Below are 19,199 nucleotides of genomic sequence, written 5' to 3' on the forward strand. Positions count from 1 at the left end.
AGGCCTCTTCTATAGATTCAGAGGGTTTGAGGAAGTCTGGGGATTCGAATTCTGAATGTATCAACCCAGATACATTTCTACCCAGAGGTCTTCATTTCTGAGCGTCCAGTATTTTCCCAGTCAGGGCCCTGATGTTGCATAACAGACTTGGCTAGCTTGGCAACTTAACATTCTTGAACTCTGCTATTCTTCTGATTATATCCTGGTCCTGGGCCTCAGCTTTTCCTGCCCTTCCACTGCAGAGAAGAGTTTCTTAATATGCTGCTGAGGAGGTCCAGTAGTTTTCACATTTAGTCTTTAATTAATCATCCTTGGTCTTTCATTAATTGCCTCCAGCAAGAGCCATCCAATGTCATTGTCTCTATAATTACTACTTCCCCATATTTCTCAGATACCTCATATACCACACCCTGGTGCACTTCCTTCCACTGGTACACCATCCCAGTTCATCATCGGTGAAAGTTTGAACAATTGCAATGCTCCCTTGTGCTTGTTCTGCATCTACAGCCAGTGATAGGGTCCTCATTGCCAGCCAGACAGTAGGTGATCCAGCTCCAAAATCCCATTTTAGCATCTGCTTTCTACCCATCCTGGCACCAACTTTCACAGGTTAGATTCTCCATAGAGCAAACTCTGAAATGAAAACTGGTGTGCAGAAAGTTCCTAAGGGAGCTCTCTCAGTGGGGAATGGAAGGAAGCAAGACTAAGTAAAGGAAGAAACTGAGCTGCAAAACAGTCCCAACAAAGCCTCAGATGGCTCCTCAGGGAGGTCTGAATCTGTGATTGCCCTGCTGAATTGTTCCAAGTTCAGGGAAGGGGTCTGGCACTCATATGCCCACATCAACCAGGCATTGGGGGCAGGCTGCCGTGGGAAGAGGTGTGGGCTTGGACAAGGTGTCTCTCTTCCACAGAGGTTAATTTGAATAAGTCCTCAGTTCTGAAGAGGGGATCTAGATGGTACAGAACAGGATCCATGACAATGATGCTGACAGGCTTTTCAGAATTAAGGGGAACAGAGATGAGTATAGTATAGCCTTCAAAAAGAGGAAGTGTTTGGACAAGAGTAACCCTCTTTCTGTAGCATGATTGTTTTCTTCATCTGCTAGTTAACAGGATTTGATTCCAGTTACAAAATTTGGTCTCACTGTAAAATAACTTTACAGATATTTTGTTGATGGGAATCTAGAAACATTTGAACAAATAATTACTTCATGAACAAGAGAGCCCAGACAGCTTGACCCTTTGATTATACTTCTGCTTTAATAATGTTTGAAAATACATAGATATCCAGGAAAAAAAGTAAAGCAGTATGAGGTATTGAGAGCACAATTGTGCTTTAATCTGGGTGTTAAGTTTCTAATTGTGACAGCAATCACACTTCTAAGCAAACGCTGTCCACTAGCTCTGCAAACACCTCCAGGGGTACTATTAGAGCAGTTAACTTCACACTGTAAAACATGTCAAATACCCACTCTGTACATTCACTGTATGTTTCATCTGTATTTTTTCACAAAAAAAGAGGCATATCTAGATTTCATAATCAGAGTCAGCTTCCTGAAGATTTAGATATGAAATAGTGCCTGTCAATTTGTTTCTCAAACTAAATATTTTAAGAACAGTATAATTTATTCTTTAAAACAATTTTATACATATGGGGAGTCTAGTTAACTTCATAGTGATGTTGTTGAATACAATACAAAAGAAATGCAGGTATTTTCCAGGACATTAAGATAGATAAAGGAGGCTTTAAGAATTCATGAGAAAAAAAAGATAATAAAACTAAACTTCCTTTTCAGATGTTTTAAATTTTCTATAAAGCTTTTTGTCCTCAAATTAATCATTTAACCATGGAACACAAATACATTGCCTGGCATCAAGGTGGGAAACCCTCTCTTTTATATAGTAAAATCCTCTTCTGGTCCATCCTGACCCAAGTCCTGGTTGTCTGAGGGCAAATTTCTCTCCAGAGGCCTAAAGTTGTAATAAAAAGCATCGTTTTCTTCTACTGGTTGGTATTCCTGTTCAATTTCACGTAGGAAGCCATTTCCAGAGCCACTTCCAGAGCCTGATCCTGAAAAGTCCTCAGAAAGAGGGAAGACATCATTCAGGTTCCTGGATTTCATCATTCTGAAGCATGACAGAAAAATGGGGAAAAAAAGCATTAAAGTTTGAGATATGAAAAGATAATCATAATAAATTTTTTAAGATACGAAAGTAAATGTAGCCACTCAGTTGCTCAAATTTTAAGTTAAAAGTTTCCCAGTTATTTAATGTTTTAAAACAAAAAATAAGTCAGACCTTTCCACATATTTACAATACTTACTGTATCTAATTCGTTGCCTTTATCAGTTCCACATCTACTCATTGCAGATGCATATAAAAATGATAATTTTCTTATCACTAAGATAGCAATCCTATATTTGGAATTTACTTAAGGGGTCATTTATTTTTTACAGAAAAGATCCCATTTTTACACTTTCTCCCACTAAAGAAAGGACACACAAGTAAGTTAGCCTAGATATATATTTTTCCTATTTTAAAAATTCTGCAAAATCTCTAATAACTTCACAGGGCTTCAACAAAGCTCACGCTTAAGAAATTCTTTGTAACAAGTCAAGCATTATATTTGCCAGCATGTTAACGTTCAATCTCCTCCCCGCAAATAAGTGCATTCATTCAACTGGGTTCAGTGGGGTAGTTTGAAGTCCACTCAGCACCAAAGGACCAGAGCAATGATGCCACCCATCAGTGGCAGAATAAGGCAACAAAGCATCAGAGACAGAAGTTGAGTTTCACAGCCTATGGGTCATTTTCTGCATGAAAATAATAAACCACAGGCCATACAACAGATTAGAGTTTCCTTCATGCCTGCATGTGATAAATATTTATCGAATATCTTATCCCTGTTCTGAGTGCCTGGGATAGAATGGGGACTGATGGATGAGGTCCCTGCTCAGAGGTTTATAACTTTGGCGGGGAGACAGACAATAAAAAGTGAATAAGTAAATCAGGAAAATATTAGGTGGGGCTAAATGTTATGCAGAGAAACAAAGTGGAATAATGTAATAGAGGGTGACCTGCTGGATAGTTTAAGCTGCGGGGTCAGGGAAAAGGAATCAGAGCTGGAAACACAGATTTGGTAGTTTCTCTTTCTCTCTCTCTTTCTCTCTCTCTCTCTCTCTCTCTCTCTCTCTCTCTCTCTCTCTCTGTCTCTCTCTCACACACACACACACATAGTATTTAAAGCCATGGAACAGGATGAAGTCACCCAAAAAAAGCATGCAGATACAAAAGCAGCCCACGACAGAGCTAGGGCCACCCCAACATATTAAATATTAATCACAGGAGAAAGAACAGCCAGGGAAGTAGAAGGAAACCCAAGACAAGGTGGGGCCATGGAAGCCCAGAGAAAAAAGTATTTCAGAGGAAGGGTGGTCAACTGTTTTTGAAGGCAACTGAGAAGTCAAGTGGGAATTCCCTGGCGGTTCAGTGCTTAGGACTCTGCACTTCAGTGCCAAGGGCGCAGGCTCAATCCCTAGCCGAGAAACTAAGATCCCACAAGCCATGTGGCGCAGCAAAAAAATAAATAAAAGAGAGAGAGAGAGAGAGAAGTCAAGTAAGCTAAACATAGAGAAGTAACCAGCAGATGTGTCAACAGGAAGTAATTGTGACCTATTTGGTTTCTGTTTTTATTCTTTTGGATCACCATTCTCCCTATCCCTTCTTGCCTCCCTCCCTCCTAAACATGTACAATAACTATGACTGCTACAAACTTGAATATAGTTTTTGGATCAAATAACATGAGGAGATGGGGAACCATTAAAAATTGGGACTCCTGCTCTCCTTTGCTTTGTGAATCAGAAGTGGGGGGTGGGAAAGAGGGATAGTTAAAATGTTTAAAAAACTTTAAGCTCCCTCAGAACTTTTGCCAGTGTGGAGGAAAATAAAAAAGAACTTAAATTGGGAATTCCCTGGCAGTCCAGTGGTTAGGACTCCACGCTTTCACTGCCGAGGGCCCAGGTTCAATAAAAAAAAAAAAAAAAGAACTTAAATTTTTTAAAAAAGTAAGTGCTTCTACCAAGCACTCTGGGTGAAGGTAGACCCAGAAGGGGTTGAGGAGAGGAGAGGGGAGATAGTAAGCATCGGCAACCCTATCAGGAAGTGTTACTGTGAAGAGGAGCAGAGAATGGGGCAACAGCTGGGAAGGATGCAGAGTCAAAGAGGGGATTTTACCTAAATGTAGGAGATACTAGAGAATGTCTGCATACTGATGAGAAGAAGATGCTGGGTTCAGAGGGTTAACTGCAGAATTAAAGTCCTGGAGAAGGTGCATGGGGATAGGATGCCCAGCACAAGGAAGGGTGGCCTTAGAAGCTGCCACAGTCAGAGTACAGTCAAGAAACTTATCTAAATATTTAAGACAGGGAATTGCTTACACATGAGATGGAAGAGAAGCAAAGCCAAATAGGGAATAATAAGGAAACCCAGAGATGAGGAACAGCAAGAAAATACTTCCCTCCCTGGGCTAGAGGGACAGTGGAGGAGGTGGTACTACCTGAGCCCAGGGACCAAGAGCATCTGGTGGAAGCTGAAGCCATGGATGAGACACAGCCCTGCCAGAGGCGCCACCCAAGGCAGGAATGAGAAGAAACATCCTTGTCTCTCCCTGCCGCCCACGCTGACCAGTCTCCCTTCCAGGCATCCCACTGGCCAAACTCAGCCACAGATCTGGGAACCTGAGAAATGCAGACCATAGGGATCAGCCCTCACCACCCCACCCAGTACAGAGCAGGGAGATGGAAGGAGAAGAAATGGATCTGAGAGCAAAAGTGTCCAAGACTGTCACAGAAGCAGGGGCTGTGCATCGATATTAACAGGAGTGTCAGAGCAAGAAGGAAAGTTGCTGGCTGAGGAAAGGGAAGATCCTAGAGATTTTTTTTTTAGTTTTTTTTTTTTAGTTGAGGTAGAGTTGATTTACAATATTATATACACTTCAGGTGTACAACATAGTGATTCACAATTTTAAAGGTTATATTCCATTTATAGTTATTATAAAATATTGGCTACATTCCCTGTGTTGTACAATACATCCTTGTAGATTATTTATTTATTTTTATTTATTTATTTTTGGCTGCAATGGGTCTTCCTTGCTGTGAGCAGACTTTCTACAGTTGGCGCGAGCCGGGGCTACTCTTCATTGCGGTGCATGGGCTTCTCATTGCGGGGGCTTCTCTTGTTGCAGAGCACGGGCTCTAGGCTCACAGGCTCAGTAGTTGTGGCACACGGGCTTAGTTGCTCTGCGGCATGTGGGATCTTCCCGGACCAGGGCTCTAACCCGCGTCCCCTGCATTGGCAGGCGGATTCTTAACCACTGCACCACCAGGAAAGCCTGATTATTTATTTTATTCACAGTAGTTTATACCTCTTAATCCCCTGCCCCTAGCTTGCCCCTCCCCCTTCCTTCTCCCCACTGGTAACCACTGGTTTGTTCTCTATATCTGTGTGTCTGTTTCTTTTTTGTTATATTCACAAGTTTGTTTTATTTTTTAGATTCCACATATAAGTGATATCATACAGTATTTGTCTTCTCTGACTTATTTCACTAAGCATAATACCCTCCAAGTCCATCCATGTTGCTGCAAATGGCAAAATTTCGTTCTTTTTTATGGCTGAGTAGTATTCCAATGTGTGTGTGTGTGTGTGTGTGTGTGTGTGTGTGTGTGTGTGTATCACATCTTCTTTATCCATTCATCTACTGATGGACACTTAGATTGCTTCCATATCTTGGCTATTATAAATAATGCTGCTATGAACATTGGGGTACATATATCTTTTCAAATTAGTGTTTTCATTTTCTTTGGATATATACCCAGGAGTACAATTGCAGGATCCTATGGTAACTCTAGTTTTAGTTTTCTGAGGAACCTCCACACTGTTTTGTACAGTGGTTGCACCAATTTACATTCCCATTAACAATGTACAAGGGTCCCCTTTTCTCTACATCCTCGCCAGCAATTTGTTATTTGTGATCTTTTTGATGACAGCCATTCTGACAGGTGGGAGGTGATATTCATTGTGGTTTTAATTTGCATTTCTCTGGTGATTAGCGATGTTGAGCATCTTTTCACGTGCCTGTTGTCTAACTGGATGTCTTCTTTGGAAAAATGTCTATTCAGATCTTCTGCCCAGTTTTTAATCGGGATGTTTGTTTTGTTGATGTTGAGTTGTATGAGCTGTTTATATACTTTAGATATTAACCCCTTATTAGTCATATCACTTGCAAATATTTTCTCCCATTCAGTAGGTTGTCCTTTTGTTTGTCCATGGTTTCCCTTGCTGTGCAAAAGCTTTTAAGTTTAATTAGGTCCCATTTGTTTATTTTTGCTTTTGTTTCCTTTGCCTTAGGACATGGATCCAAAAAAATATTGCTACAATTTATGTCAAAGAGTGTGGAAGATCATACATATTTGAGGAGGGAAGAAATAGTGTAAAATATTTGTTTTGGAGGACTTGCGTTGTTCCTCTAATATCTTAGATTTAAATGAATTACTGTTGAAATCCGTGACTTAAAATAATGGAGGATGCTGTACTATCATGTTCAAGCTTTATGCCGTGGACCTAAAAGCACAGGGTTGCAGAGTTGCATTTTGAGAATGGTGATGACATAATTTCAGTGATGAAGGGGGTTACCAGGATCCCCAAAGTGATGATAGGCTTACCTGGTTTGGGCATGATGATTTATGTGGCTTTCAAGGGAGTGATTTTTCTATTTAAGCCTGATGATTAAAACTTTTATGATAATTCTTTTCATAATGTATCTTTGCTACATATAATTTTGATATTCATTGAAATAATGGGTTTTAATACAATTCAATTTTTGTTACTTATGAATTCCTATTGGATCTTTTTTGCAAGTATAAGGCAGGTTTTATTTGATCAGGAAGAGTTTTGGACTTATGGACACCAAAGGGGGAAGTCGGGGGGGATGAAGTGGGAGATTGCGGTTGACATTTATACACTAATATGTATAAAATAGATAATAAGAACCTGCTGTATAAAAAATAAATTAATTTAATTTAATTTTAAAAAAAGAAGAGTTTTGACTTTCTTTTTTATGAGTCATGGCCACTTATTCTTCCTTTCCCTAATTTCTTTTTTTTTTAGCACTACTATCTAAACGAACATTTTTATCACCCCTCAAAAATCTTGTATCTAATAGCAGTCACTCTTTATTCCTCCCTCCCTCACAGCCCCTGGCAACCACTACTCTATTTCTGTCTCTATGGATTTGCCTATTCTGGACATTTCACATAAATGGAATCATACAATATGTGGCTTTTTGTGTCTGGTTTCCTTCACTTTGCATGTTTTCAGGATTCATCCATGTTGTAGCATTTATCAGTACCTCCTTCTTTCTTATGGCCAAATAATATTCCACTTAAGGGATGTACCACATTTTGTTTATCCATTCAGGTGATAGACTCCTATTGGATTTTAATATAAATATACAATGTGCTCTATTTACATTAATAAAATAATGTTCAATCATTTTCAATACCTATTGGTGAAAAGTATTCAATTTTTGTTTCTGCCACAAGAAAAAGACCTTGCAAAAGTATAGGTGAATAGGGACTTCCCTGGTGGCGCAGTGGTTAAGAATCTGCCTGCCAGTGCAGGAGACACAGGTTCGATCCCTGGTCTGGGAAGATCCCACATGCCACAGAGCAACTAAGCCCACGCTCCGCAACTACTCAACCCGCATGCCTAGAGCCCATGCTCTGCAACAAAAGAAACCACCACAGTGAGAAGCCCGTGCACCGCAACGAAGAGTAGCCCCCGCTCTCAGCAACTAGAGAAAGCCCGCGCGCAGCAGCGAAGACCCAACGCAGCCAAAAATAAATAAATTCTAAAAAATAAATAAAATTCTTAAAAAGGTAGGTGAATCATGTATTCTTGTGCATCTCATATACCAGTAAATACAGTACAGTTTTACCCTGTACTGTGCAGTGAAAACCTAACCATGGAAGCAAGAGCCTGAAGAAAAACACTCTTGGCAACCCTCCCACCTCCATGCCAAGATCTCAGCAGCGGATGGTGAAAGTAAAATCAAGAAAGTCCACTTACGAAAAAGGGTCAGTCCTTGGAGATAGGATTCTGTTGGATTCACCTGGAAGTAGATCGAACTCTGGTCCCTTTTCATCAATGCAGTTTGCAGAATTGCTGTCAGGATTGCAGCGTACCCACTGGTATCTGGCTCTCCTCACAGGAGAACCTGCCCAAACAAGGAACCCACATGGTCAATAAATGTCTCTTACACAGCTTCTAATCACTCTGTCCCTAAGAAATTTTTAATTAAATAGATTCTAAATTTGGTAGGTAAGGTGTGGACAGGTTTTATGATCATTAATATCACAGGAGCACCCACTATTTGCTAGCCCTTTATACACACCATTTGTCCTTCTCACAACACCCCTCTAAAGTAGCCTAGAGTTTTAGGTTAGAACAGGCTTTGGCTATTAGCTGCCTGGAGTGAAGTCCCAGCTCTGCTACTGGTGAGCTGTGAAACCTTAACTTCCCCAAGCCCCCACCAGAAAACTGAGGTACTAAGAGTGTCTCTTTTTCGTAAGCTGGTCACAAAAATTAAATGAGAAAATGCATGTAAAGATCTTAACACAGTGCCAGGTACACGGTAAACACTTGATAATATTAACTATCATTATCTTTGTACTATTATTTCCATTTTATACAAAGGAAAACTGAGGCTGCACAGGTACTAAGTAGAGGACCCAGGATTCAAACCTGTATCTGACCCCGAATCCTGACTGTTCTGGTAGAGATGAGTCGAATCATGCTCAGAAAGGTTAAGGAATGTACCAATTAGTACCCGAGATACTACAGAGCCCTAGTTCTTTAGGGCCATTCTTGGGTATTGAAAAGAAATTCTTGGGTATTCTTGGGAATGAAAAGTAGGTTAAAAACTTGGCCTCTTTCTTTGCCCTCACATCTAGTCAGAGATTTCAAAAATCAAGGCTCCTCGGGCTTCCCTGGTGGCGCAGTGGTTGAGAATCTGCCTGCCAATGCAGGGGACACGGGTTCGAGCCCTGGTCTGGGAAGATCCCACATGCCACGGAGCAACTGGGCCCGTGAGCCACAATTACTGAGCCTGCGCGTCTGGAGCCTGTGCTCCGCAACAAGAGAGGCCGCGATGGTGAGAGGCCTGCGCACCGCGATGAAGAGTGGTCCCCACTTGCCACAACTAGAGAAAGCCCTCGCACAGAAACGAAGACCCAACACAGTCATAAATAAATACATAAATAAATAAATAAATAAAAGAACGCGAATTTCTAAAAAAAAAAAAAAAATCAAGGCTCCTCTATTCACAAAAGCTGGTCTGTCACAGTCTCTTTTAATGTCTATGCAAAAGGCTCCATATCTTGTGTTAAGAGGTTATATAGGCGATCCCTTATTAATTCATGAAATAAATTCTTCATTCCTCAGTCCAGCAAGGATGGAGGCCTGGTGGTGAGAAATACTTCACCACCCTTCCAAAGGTTCATCTCCCCACCTCAAGTACAAACTTGATTCACACAAGTGCAACTAATAATAACCTAACCTGAAGGGACACATCTAAAATTCTTGAAAAGCAGGAAAGGTAGTTTTGTTAAGGGAATCACTGACCGAAACCACCTGCCCTGGCCAGGCATGAGAGTAACCACTTGCATGAGTTGTCTTACAACAGGAGGTCCTGGTAAGGAACATAGAACTGAGAAGCTACCACCAATGGGAAGAATTCAGGAAAGGTCAAAAGGAGAGAAGAGACACCAGTCCTTATGTCTTACCAACCTCCCAGAATCCTTCTCGCTGGAATCCATCTTGGCTGAGAGATGCCCTTGCCACCAGGAAGGACCCTGAGTCAGAGTGATTGGCCAGAGACAACCTGGAAACTAACCTCATTAACATAAAACCTGAGACTGCGAGCCACATGGCAGAGCAGTTCTCCTGGGTCCCCTTACCCTGCTGCTCTCTGCCTGGGTGCCCCTTCCCAATAAAGTCTCTTGCTTTGTCAGCACATGTGTCTCCTTGGACAATTCATTTCTAAGTGTTAGACAAGAGCCCATTCTTGGGCCCTGGAAGGGGTCCCCCTTCCTGCAACAGTTTTAAAGCCCAGCACGTTATTGTTCTGTACAGATTGAGATGCACATGATGACAACTATTTAAGAAAACAAAATAAAATAAAGTGAAAAACAGTGTTGTGGATAATCACTGCAATATTTTTTGCGAAGCAAAGACTGGAAAATTAAATGTTAATGAATTAAGGCACAGCCTACAGTACTGTACAGCTATTAAAAGAATGAGGCAGTTCTCTGGGCACTGATATAGAATAATTTCCAAGGGGTGTGTGTGTGGTTTTTTTTTTTTTTTGGCCACACTATGTGGCTTGCAAGAACTTAGTTCCCCGACCAGGGATTTGAATGCTCCCTCGGCAGTGAAAGCCTGGAGTCCTAACTACTGGACCGCGAGGGAATTCCCTCCAAGGTATATTATTAAGTTAAAAAAAGTAAAGAACACTATGAATTGTTTGTTACCATTTGTGTGTGTTTGTGTTTTTTCACACTATATTTACATATATGCTTACATGCACAGAACATCTCTGAAAAGATACACAGCAAACTGATCATCTTTGTGGAGGGAATTGGTGGCTGGAAGACAGTGGAAGGAAGAGCATTGACTTTTCACTGCATATCCTTTTGAACCTTTAGATTTTTGAGCCATATGTATGTATTATCTATTCAAAATTATTTTTATTTTTTGACAGCTTTCTTAAGGTGGACTTGACATTCAATAAGCTGTGCATATTTAAAGTGCACAATTTGTTTCAACAAATGGATACACCGTGGAACCATCACCACAATCAAGGGTATGAACATATTCAACATCCCCCAGAGTTTCCTTGTACCCCTTTGTGATCCTGCCCTTCTCCCTCCCTCCCTCCTGACTCTCCCCAGCCCCCCTCAACCATCAATCTACTTACTGTCATTATAAATTAGTTTGCATTTTCTAGAATTTTATGTAAATGGATACATACAGCAACTTGTCAATGGTTTCCTGACTTTAACTCAGGGTCCAGAGGGCTCTCTACCTTTTATAGTACTCTCTCCTAGAAATGGAGAGTTTATTTAGATATTCCTTACATCTAGACTGCTTTTGTTGCAATTTTTAATAATATTTATCTTAGAAAAGGAATGTGCGTTCATTATAGAAAATTTTGAAAAATGTAGCAAACAAACAAAAAAAGTTACTCCTAATCTCATTACCCAGCCCTCCCAAAGACCCTAAGTTCTGGAGTTTTGCTTTTTTTCCCTCTGGGTATCTGTATTTCTAGGAGAGTATGCACAAGTTGTGTCCTGTTCTCAACTATCAGAGGTTGAAAAGTGAAGCCTCTACTGAGGTCAAATTCACTTTACATCTTAATGGGATGGCCAAGGACTTTGTTCTTAAAAGATTGCAGAACCACAGAACTTTTGCAAAATGTCCTCTTTCCTCATGAATCTCTATCATGTCTGTTTACACTCAACTTTGTCCTAGCTAATATTTCGGATTAATTTTATAAATACAGCATTGCTAAGTTATTACATCATTAAGATATACATTATATACATATATATGGAGAGAGAGAGAGAGAGGGAAAATATGTAAAGAATTCATGATGCTGTTCACCTTAGTATTATTTAAAATAGGGAAACAGGAAATAACTAAATAATCAAAACAAGAGAAAATACTCAGATTAATTATGAGGCATTCATATGAGAGAATATTAAACAAATGGGAAAAAAGCAGTAGTTATGGAAAAGACTATGTAGCATCATAGGAAAATCTATGTTCAAAAATGAGTTTAAAAAAAGCAGAGGGGACTTCCCTGGTGGTCCAGTGGTTAAGGCAACTAAGCCTGCGTGCTGCAACTATGAGCCTACAAGCCATAACTAGAGAGCCCTTGTGCCACAACTACTGAGCCCGCGTGTGCTGGAGCCTTGCACCACCACTAGAGAGGAGTCCGTGTGCCACAAAAAAGATCCTGTGTGCTGCAACTAAAACCTGATACAGCCAAAAATAAATAAATAAATATTTTTTAAAAAGCAGAATACCACTCTATGCATAATAGTTGTGAATGCAACTACATAAATAGATATCGGGGGGGGGGGTGAGGAATGGGAGGAAATACACAGAAATAACTATAGTGGTAGACTCTGGTGATTTTTTTTCTCACTTTGTTTTCTAAATTGCTGTAATAAACAATATTCTTTTTAAAATATAAACAAAACAAAGACTCTAATGTAGAAAGTAAATGTTCTCCCATTGTTTTCCTTCTTTCTTTCTGTCTGTCTTACTTTCATTCATTCTTTCTTTTAGAACTACTATTCTATCACAATCTTCCCCATAGTTCCTGAATATAGCTTACAATTTCTGGTCTGAGACGCTAGTCATCCAGAATGGGTTAACTCTGTCACTGCTTGGAGGCAGGAGGTAAGGCTTGACATCAACTTGTGATGTCAAGTTAACATCACAATGTCTCCCCCTTACTAGCTGGGTAACCTTAACCTCCCTGTACCTCAATTTCCTCATCCATAAAATGGGGACAGTAGTAGCTCTAATAATGAGATATAAATATTAGGCTCGTAGAATAGTACCTAGCACCATGGTCAGAGCTCTTTATTTATTTAAATTAATCTCTCCCTTTTCTTTTTTTTTTTTTTAACATTTATTTGTTTATTTATTTTGGCTGCACTGGGTCTTGGTTGCGGCACGCAGGATCTTCGTTGTGGCATGTGGGATCTTTGTTGCAGCATGCGGACTTCTTAGTTGTGGCATGTGAACTCTTAGTTGAGGCAGGCATGGGAGATCTAGTTCCCCGACCAGGGATCGAACCCGGGCCCCCTGCATTGGGAGCACGGAGTCTTAACCACTGGACCACCAGGGAAGTCCCGTCAGAGCTCTTTAAATGCTAGTATCTCTGATGAGGAGGAGGATGACAATGACCTATCGACCTATCTCTGATAGTGAACAGCTTGTAGAGAGACCAAATTTAAATTCCTGTTCCACCACAGTATCCCATAATAGTATCCCAAAGAGTTCCTGTTTAAACAAGATAAAAGTATCTGAAACATCTAGCACAAGCTTTTGCACATGGTAGGTATTTAATACATTTTAGCTCCTTCTCCTCTGATTCTTTCTTGAAGAAGCTTAAGCTTGGCATCTAATGAATTATTACTTAGAAGCGTCATCATTGTGAGTCAGGTAAAAATTCAACATCTGCTCCAGCAGAGGGCGATGTCTTCACACCCCATGCCGTCTAGACCAGTGCGGTCCAATCGAAACAAGAGGAACCATCCGTACACGTATGGAATTTTCAATGTTACAACAGCCATATTTTAAAAAGTAAAAAACAGGTGACATTAATTTGAAAATATTTTACTTAAACAAATATATTCAAATATTGTCACTTAACATAATCAATATAAGTTATTAATGGATATTTTACACTTTTTTTCATCCTAAGATTTCAAATCTGGTGTGTATTTTGCACTTACACCATACCTCATTTTGGACTCGCCACATTTCACACATTTCAAGTGCTTAGTAGCCACAAGAAGCCCGTGGCTACCATTTCAGACAGAGCAGGTCTAGACATTCTTCTCTACTGTCACGGATGGCTGAATATCAAACGAGTGCTTGCATAGATAAGAAGTTAAACAGAAAAGTAAAACCTAATAGTTTAATGAGGAAGCATCTAAGTGAAAGATCTCATCTTTTCACTGGTGTAAGAAACACAACTCTGGTAAATTAGAAAACTTCTAAAATACAAATTCCCTCTAGAGTTTAGAATCTCAGCTTTTAAAATTTATAAAGAGGGGTTTCTTTTTTTGGGTGACGAAAATGTTCTAAAATAGACTATGGTGATGGTTGCACATATCTGTGAATATACTAAAAAACCATCAATGTACACTTTAAATGGGTGAATTGTATGGTATATGAAATCTATCTCAATAAAGCTGTTCCAAAATTTATAAAGAAATCAAAGATAGAAGTCCACCTCCCCCACAGAAATATTTATCCTGTTTGGGACTGGTGATTTTATTTTTTTAATTTAAAAAAGTTTTATTGGGGGGGCTTCCCTGGTGGCGCAGTGGTTGGGAATCTGCCTGCCAATGCGGGGGACACGGGTTCGAGCCCTGGTCTGGGAGGATCCCACATGCCGCGGAGCAACTGGGCCCGTGAGCCACAACTACTGAGCCTGCGCGTCTGGAGCCTGTGCTCCACAACAAGAGAGGCCGCGATAGTGAGAGGCCCGCGCACCGCGATGAAGATTGGGCCCCGCTTGCCACAACTAGAGAAAGCCCTCGCACAGAAACGAGGACCCAACACAGCCATAAATAAATAAATTAATTCATTGGAAAAAAAAATGCAATCATTTAAAAAAAAAAGTTTTATTGGTATGTATGTAACATAGCACACAATCACTCTTCTAAAATGTAAAATTCAGTGGTTTTTAGCATATTCATAGGTATGTGCAACTATCACCACAAATTTAGAACAATTTTATTATCACAGAGAAATCCCCTATCCTTTAGCTAGCCAGCTCCTGTATCTCATGCTTCTCATCCCTAAGTAACCACTAATCAATCTACTTTTTATCTCTATATTTTTAAGCAAGTTGGACATTTAATATAAATAAAATCATATTAGGTGTTTTCTTTTTTTTTTTTTTTTTTTTAGGTGTTTTCTTAATATTTATTTATTTATTTATTTTTATTTTTGGCTGCATCAGGACTTAGCTGTGGCACGCAGGATCTTTCGTTGCGGTGCAGGGGCTTCTCTGTAGTTGTGGTGGGCTGGCTCCAGAACGTGTGGGCTTAGTTGCTCCACGGCATGTGGGATCTTAGTTCCCCGACCAGGGTTTGAACCCACCTCCCCTGCATTGGAAGGCAGACTCTTAACCACTGGACCACCAGGGAAGTCCAGAGGTGGGGGTTTTGGGTTTTTTTAAGTATAATTGATCTAATATACTATGTTGGTTTCAGGTGCATAACGTAATGGTCCTGTATTGCTATACATTATAAAATGATCAACACAGACTGGGGATTTTAAATCTGCTTTAAAATAAAGAACATGGTTACAGATACCAAGTTCCTGACATATTTATTCAAGGGTGTTGGCAGAATGTGAAAATTCAACAGTTCCAGCCCCCGATGTGTGGGAGTATCTTGATTCCATCTTGCTTGAGACAAATCTTAAGATTACCGTAATTTAAAAAATAAAAGGGAGTATGCTCATGGACAGAAAAATTATCTTCCTAAGAGGCCCCACTTACAGATCTCCTGGTTAATTTTGTGATGGATTCAAGGGAGAAGAATGTTTTTTATTTACAATCACTTCCCTCACTGCCCACCCCCGCCCTTTCTCTGTCTGTCTCTGTCTCTGTCTTTGCCCCTATTTCTTTCACACATACACACAGAGTCACTAGTCCTGCTTTAGCAAAATACTTTCTATAAGTAAACATTACCAGAGCAAATAACTTACCCCAGTAATATCGTATTGTAATATCAATTTTTCCCCAACATCATCTCAATTTACTGATTTCCTATTCTTAATGTAGACTTGCTGCAAGTGTGCTAGAAAAATTTAAGCAGAAACTGCCATGTTGTGGGGAGCGGGGGAGGGAGACCATTTCATTCATAGTTTGGTGGCATTCAAACACACATCACCATCTAAGCTGGAGCTGCTTCCTACTGGCCAATCAATTCCACAAGATGAATAAAGTTCCCCCACCCTCGCATGGTTTGACAAGCTATAAAAAGTTCCAAGTTTACTTTCAATTTCTCCCTCTCTGTCCCTCAACTCAGTGGTTTTTGTAGCAAGGGCTAGAGTCAAAACAAGGTTGTTTTAAATAAAGAAAATCTCTAATCCACCTAGAATACAGCTAAATTGCAGTAGAAAGTTAACTCTGAACTTGAAATCAGATGACCAGCTCTGCCATTAATTAGTTGTAATGGGCCTTGGGCAAGTCTCATAAATTTTTTGCAAGAGGTTGGTGTAAAGAGCAAATGAGATGATGAATGTAAGATCCAATTTTCCCCTCTATAAATTGGTGTTAATTCCTCCTCCCAGGGAATGTGATGATCGTTTACCCGAGAATGGATGTGAATCACTTTACAATCAAACAGCAGTGCACATAGGTGGACTCAATATCATTATCGTGATCTCAGAGGCAGTGTAGAGTGGAAACATAGTCTGGCAATGACCCCCTTGGCCACACCTGCTCATGGATTTTCCATTTTCCCTCTTTATGGGCATCTTTTAAGAAGAGAGGCAATAAGAGTAGGAGTCACAGGCCTCATCAATAATCCCCTGGAGCTCTACATTAAATTGATTAGCCATCTGTCCTCTCCAGGGTCTCCCACACGTTGCCAAACTTCCATCTCTTTGCACTTGGTAGACATACTTTTACAGCATGTCTTTACTTCAGCTTCGCTTATAGTCACTGATATGGGCTGAATTGTGTCCCTCCAATTCAATGTGTTGAAGTTCTAACCCCCAGTACCTCAGAATGGGACTGTATTTGGAGATAGGGCCTTGAAAGAGATAATTAAGACATAGTGAGGTCATATGGATTAGCCCTAATCCAGTATGGCTGGTTTCCTTATAAGAAGAGGAGATTGGGACATAGACACACGCAAAGAACCATGTAAAGCCAGAGACAAGACGACCATCTACAAGCTGAGGAGAGAAGCTTCAGAATGAAACTAACCCTGCTGACACCTTGATCTTGGACTTCTAGCCTCCAGAACTGTGAGGAAATAAATTCCTGTTGTTTAAGCCACCCAGTCTGTGGTACTTTGTTATGGCAGCCCTAGCAAACTAATACAATAACCTAAGATGTTTTGTTTCAGTAAAAACAAGCCAAAAGCCTAGTGCATTTGATCAGTTCAGTCAAATCAATGGGTTAAGAAAAGAAAAGTTTTTAAGTGGGGAAAGAATGCTACAGAATTATATCTGGCATCACATAGAAGTATGATGAAATAGTGACCTCTTTGCAGCCTTGAGCTGATGTCACTCACACACGCAGCTGTGGGTGGACATCTATTTCCCTTCTTATTCAGATGTGAACACTAACCCTTGATTCCAATACCAACTGCACTTCTCCTTTGGAAACTCCCTAGTTTTTCAGTCCATTCATTCTCTCTTTTTTGGTTCCTTTCCCAACAAAGAGCTAAACCTACCTGGTGATGACATAAATACTAGTACTTTATAAAATTTTATAATAGTTTCTTCACTACATTCTGAAGAATACCTATTACATAAAGAACGCTTTTGTTTTCATTTTAGTTTTCCCTATTGAATCTTAGTGGGGAATGTGACATTTCTGGGAAATTTTGAAGATGTAAAGACTCACAGAGCTCTGGTCAGGGTAGACCCAGCACCAACAGGTCACTCAAGTCTGTGCTACAAACATGGACCTGACTGCCTGGATCTTGTCAGAACACATGAGGGAATTATTTCATCTGAAACAATGAAGGTTTTCTGAAGGTTTTCCCTAAAAGATCCAAGTAAAGCCTGTTCCTTACATTCAACAATGTTTTATACCTTAAAAAATAAATAGACTAATGGAAAAGTTTCAGCAACATTATTTACTGGTTTTTTCTTCAATAATTGCATAACAAGAAGAAAGTGATTTTATAAATTTCCAATACATAATGAATGTATCTGAGATCATGTGTACTATTTCATTTCCACCAGAAGTAAAAACAAGACAACTAGAAGTAACTTCGAAGAAACAAATTCAGGATATGTGCAATCACCATGACTCAATATTTCCTTTACGATCTGGAGGAACTTAGTGTTTTTCTACTATAAATTCTCCCATCTACTTATCAGGCCATGACTTTCTGCCTTATTCAGACATGATCACTTATTTACCAAAGGAGAAGAAATTGTATTTTTCCTACAAACTGATTGTTTTCATTTTCTTAGTCATTAAAGGTTTTAAGTTGTTTCATTCTGACTAAACAACCCTAAATGATAGACCTAATAAGAAATTTCCAAATGTGATGTTTCTCTGAGCAACAACACAATTACTAAAATTCTTTGGCCTCTCTTTAAAATCTGAGATGGTTTTCATTAACTATGTCTAAATATAATTGAATTTTCACTAAGAACCAAGTTTAAAAAAGGAGAAAAAATACACGCAAATTTACTCTGATTTTAAAAATAGTATTTCCCAGTGTCACAATAATTATGACACTACCATATTATGTTAAAACTTGGGATTGATGTAGACACTTAGGGGGTAGGTCATTTTCTATATTCCTTTCTTAAGCGTTTAAAAATTTATAAACCATTTTCATCTGACAATAAAATAGTTTGCATTTCAATCATTTTAAGAACTTATAAGGCCACACCTGCCTCAGAGTTTAACCTTTTTTGGTACCAAACTTAACCAATCTCACACTAAGGAGTTCAGCTACCCCAAATCCTTTTTTTTTTTTTTTTCTTTTTTTGGCCTCCTTTCCCACAGTATAATACATTCCATATCTTAAAGTGAATATAAGCATTTGTGTGGACCCCAGGACTTACAAGGAAGATTATAGGGGGACAAGATTCCTGGGTCTTACCTTGAACTGAAGAACCCAAAATCAGGATGAAGGCGAGAGCCAGGACAAGCCTACTGTACTGGAGGAGCACCTGCATGGTGACCACCTTGCTTCAGCTCCACCGTCTGCACGCCAACCTCACGACAGGGAAGTGTAGCAGGGTGCTCTCTGTCCCTTTTAGAAAAGGTTCCAAAACCTCAAACCCTGCCCAGAACACACGTCACAGTTTCCTGAACAAATAGAAAGAAATCCACATCAAACCCCAGAAAGATTTAGAAAAAAAAAAAAAGGCAGAAAAATAACTATTCATACCCATTATGAAACTGCAGTGGACTCTCCCCAGGTCTGCTTTTTCAAAAGTTTTGTTGTTTGCCACTTGCTGAGTAGAATCAGCATTCTACTGATTGTTTTTTCTTTCTTTGGTAACAGACACTTTGTTTTTTCTTTCTTCAGGTAACAATCTAAACACGAGATTGCTAACATTAAGAGCCCACTGCACAGTTGATGAGATAAGGGAGCTAGATGCTGCCATGCTGCCTTTTCATCACTGAT

The 19,199-nt window shown here is 39.8% G+C and overlaps 1 protein-coding gene across 1 annotated transcript; it reads right to left on the bottom strand.

Annotated features, from left to right (window-relative positions):
* Positions 1–1,234: 1,234 nt before the first annotated feature.
* On the bottom strand, positions 1,235–18,813 carry SRGN (serglycin). The gene is made up of 3 exons (XM_007167773.2): positions 18,669–18,813; positions 8,125–8,272; positions 1,235–2,127 (listed from the first exon to the last, which is right to left on the bottom strand). The coding sequence occupies exons 1-3, from the start codon at positions 18,742–18,744 to the stop codon at positions 1,896–1,898; spliced, it is 456 nt and encodes a 151-aa protein (XP_007167835.1). The 5' UTR covers positions 18,745–18,813; the 3' UTR covers positions 1,235–1,895.
* Between the last annotated feature and the right edge of the window lie 386 nt (positions 18,814–19,199).

Source organism: Balaenoptera acutorostrata, chromosome 16 (assembly GCF_949987535.1).
Source record: "Balaenoptera acutorostrata chromosome 16, mBalAcu1.1, whole genome shotgun sequence".
Lineage (NCBI taxonomy): Eukaryota > Metazoa > Chordata > Mammalia > Artiodactyla > Balaenopteridae > Balaenoptera > Balaenoptera acutorostrata.

What these genes read in the sequence shown, in the direction of transcription:
- SRGN (XM_007167773.2), bottom strand. Translation starts at nt 18,744, where the DNA reads ATGCAGGTGCTCCTCCAGTACAGTAGGCTTGTCCTGGCTCTCGCCTTC. An exon ending in TTTGGGTTCTTCAGTTCAAG is followed by an intron (nt 8,273 to 18,668) that starts GTAAGACCCAGG and finishes TTGTTTGGGCAG; the next exon opens with GTTCTCCTGTGAGGAGAGCC. An exon ending in CCAAGGACTGACCCTTTTTC is followed by an intron (nt 2,128 to 8,124) that starts GTAAGTGGACTT and finishes GTCATGCTTCAG; the next exon opens with AATGATGAAATCCAGGAACC.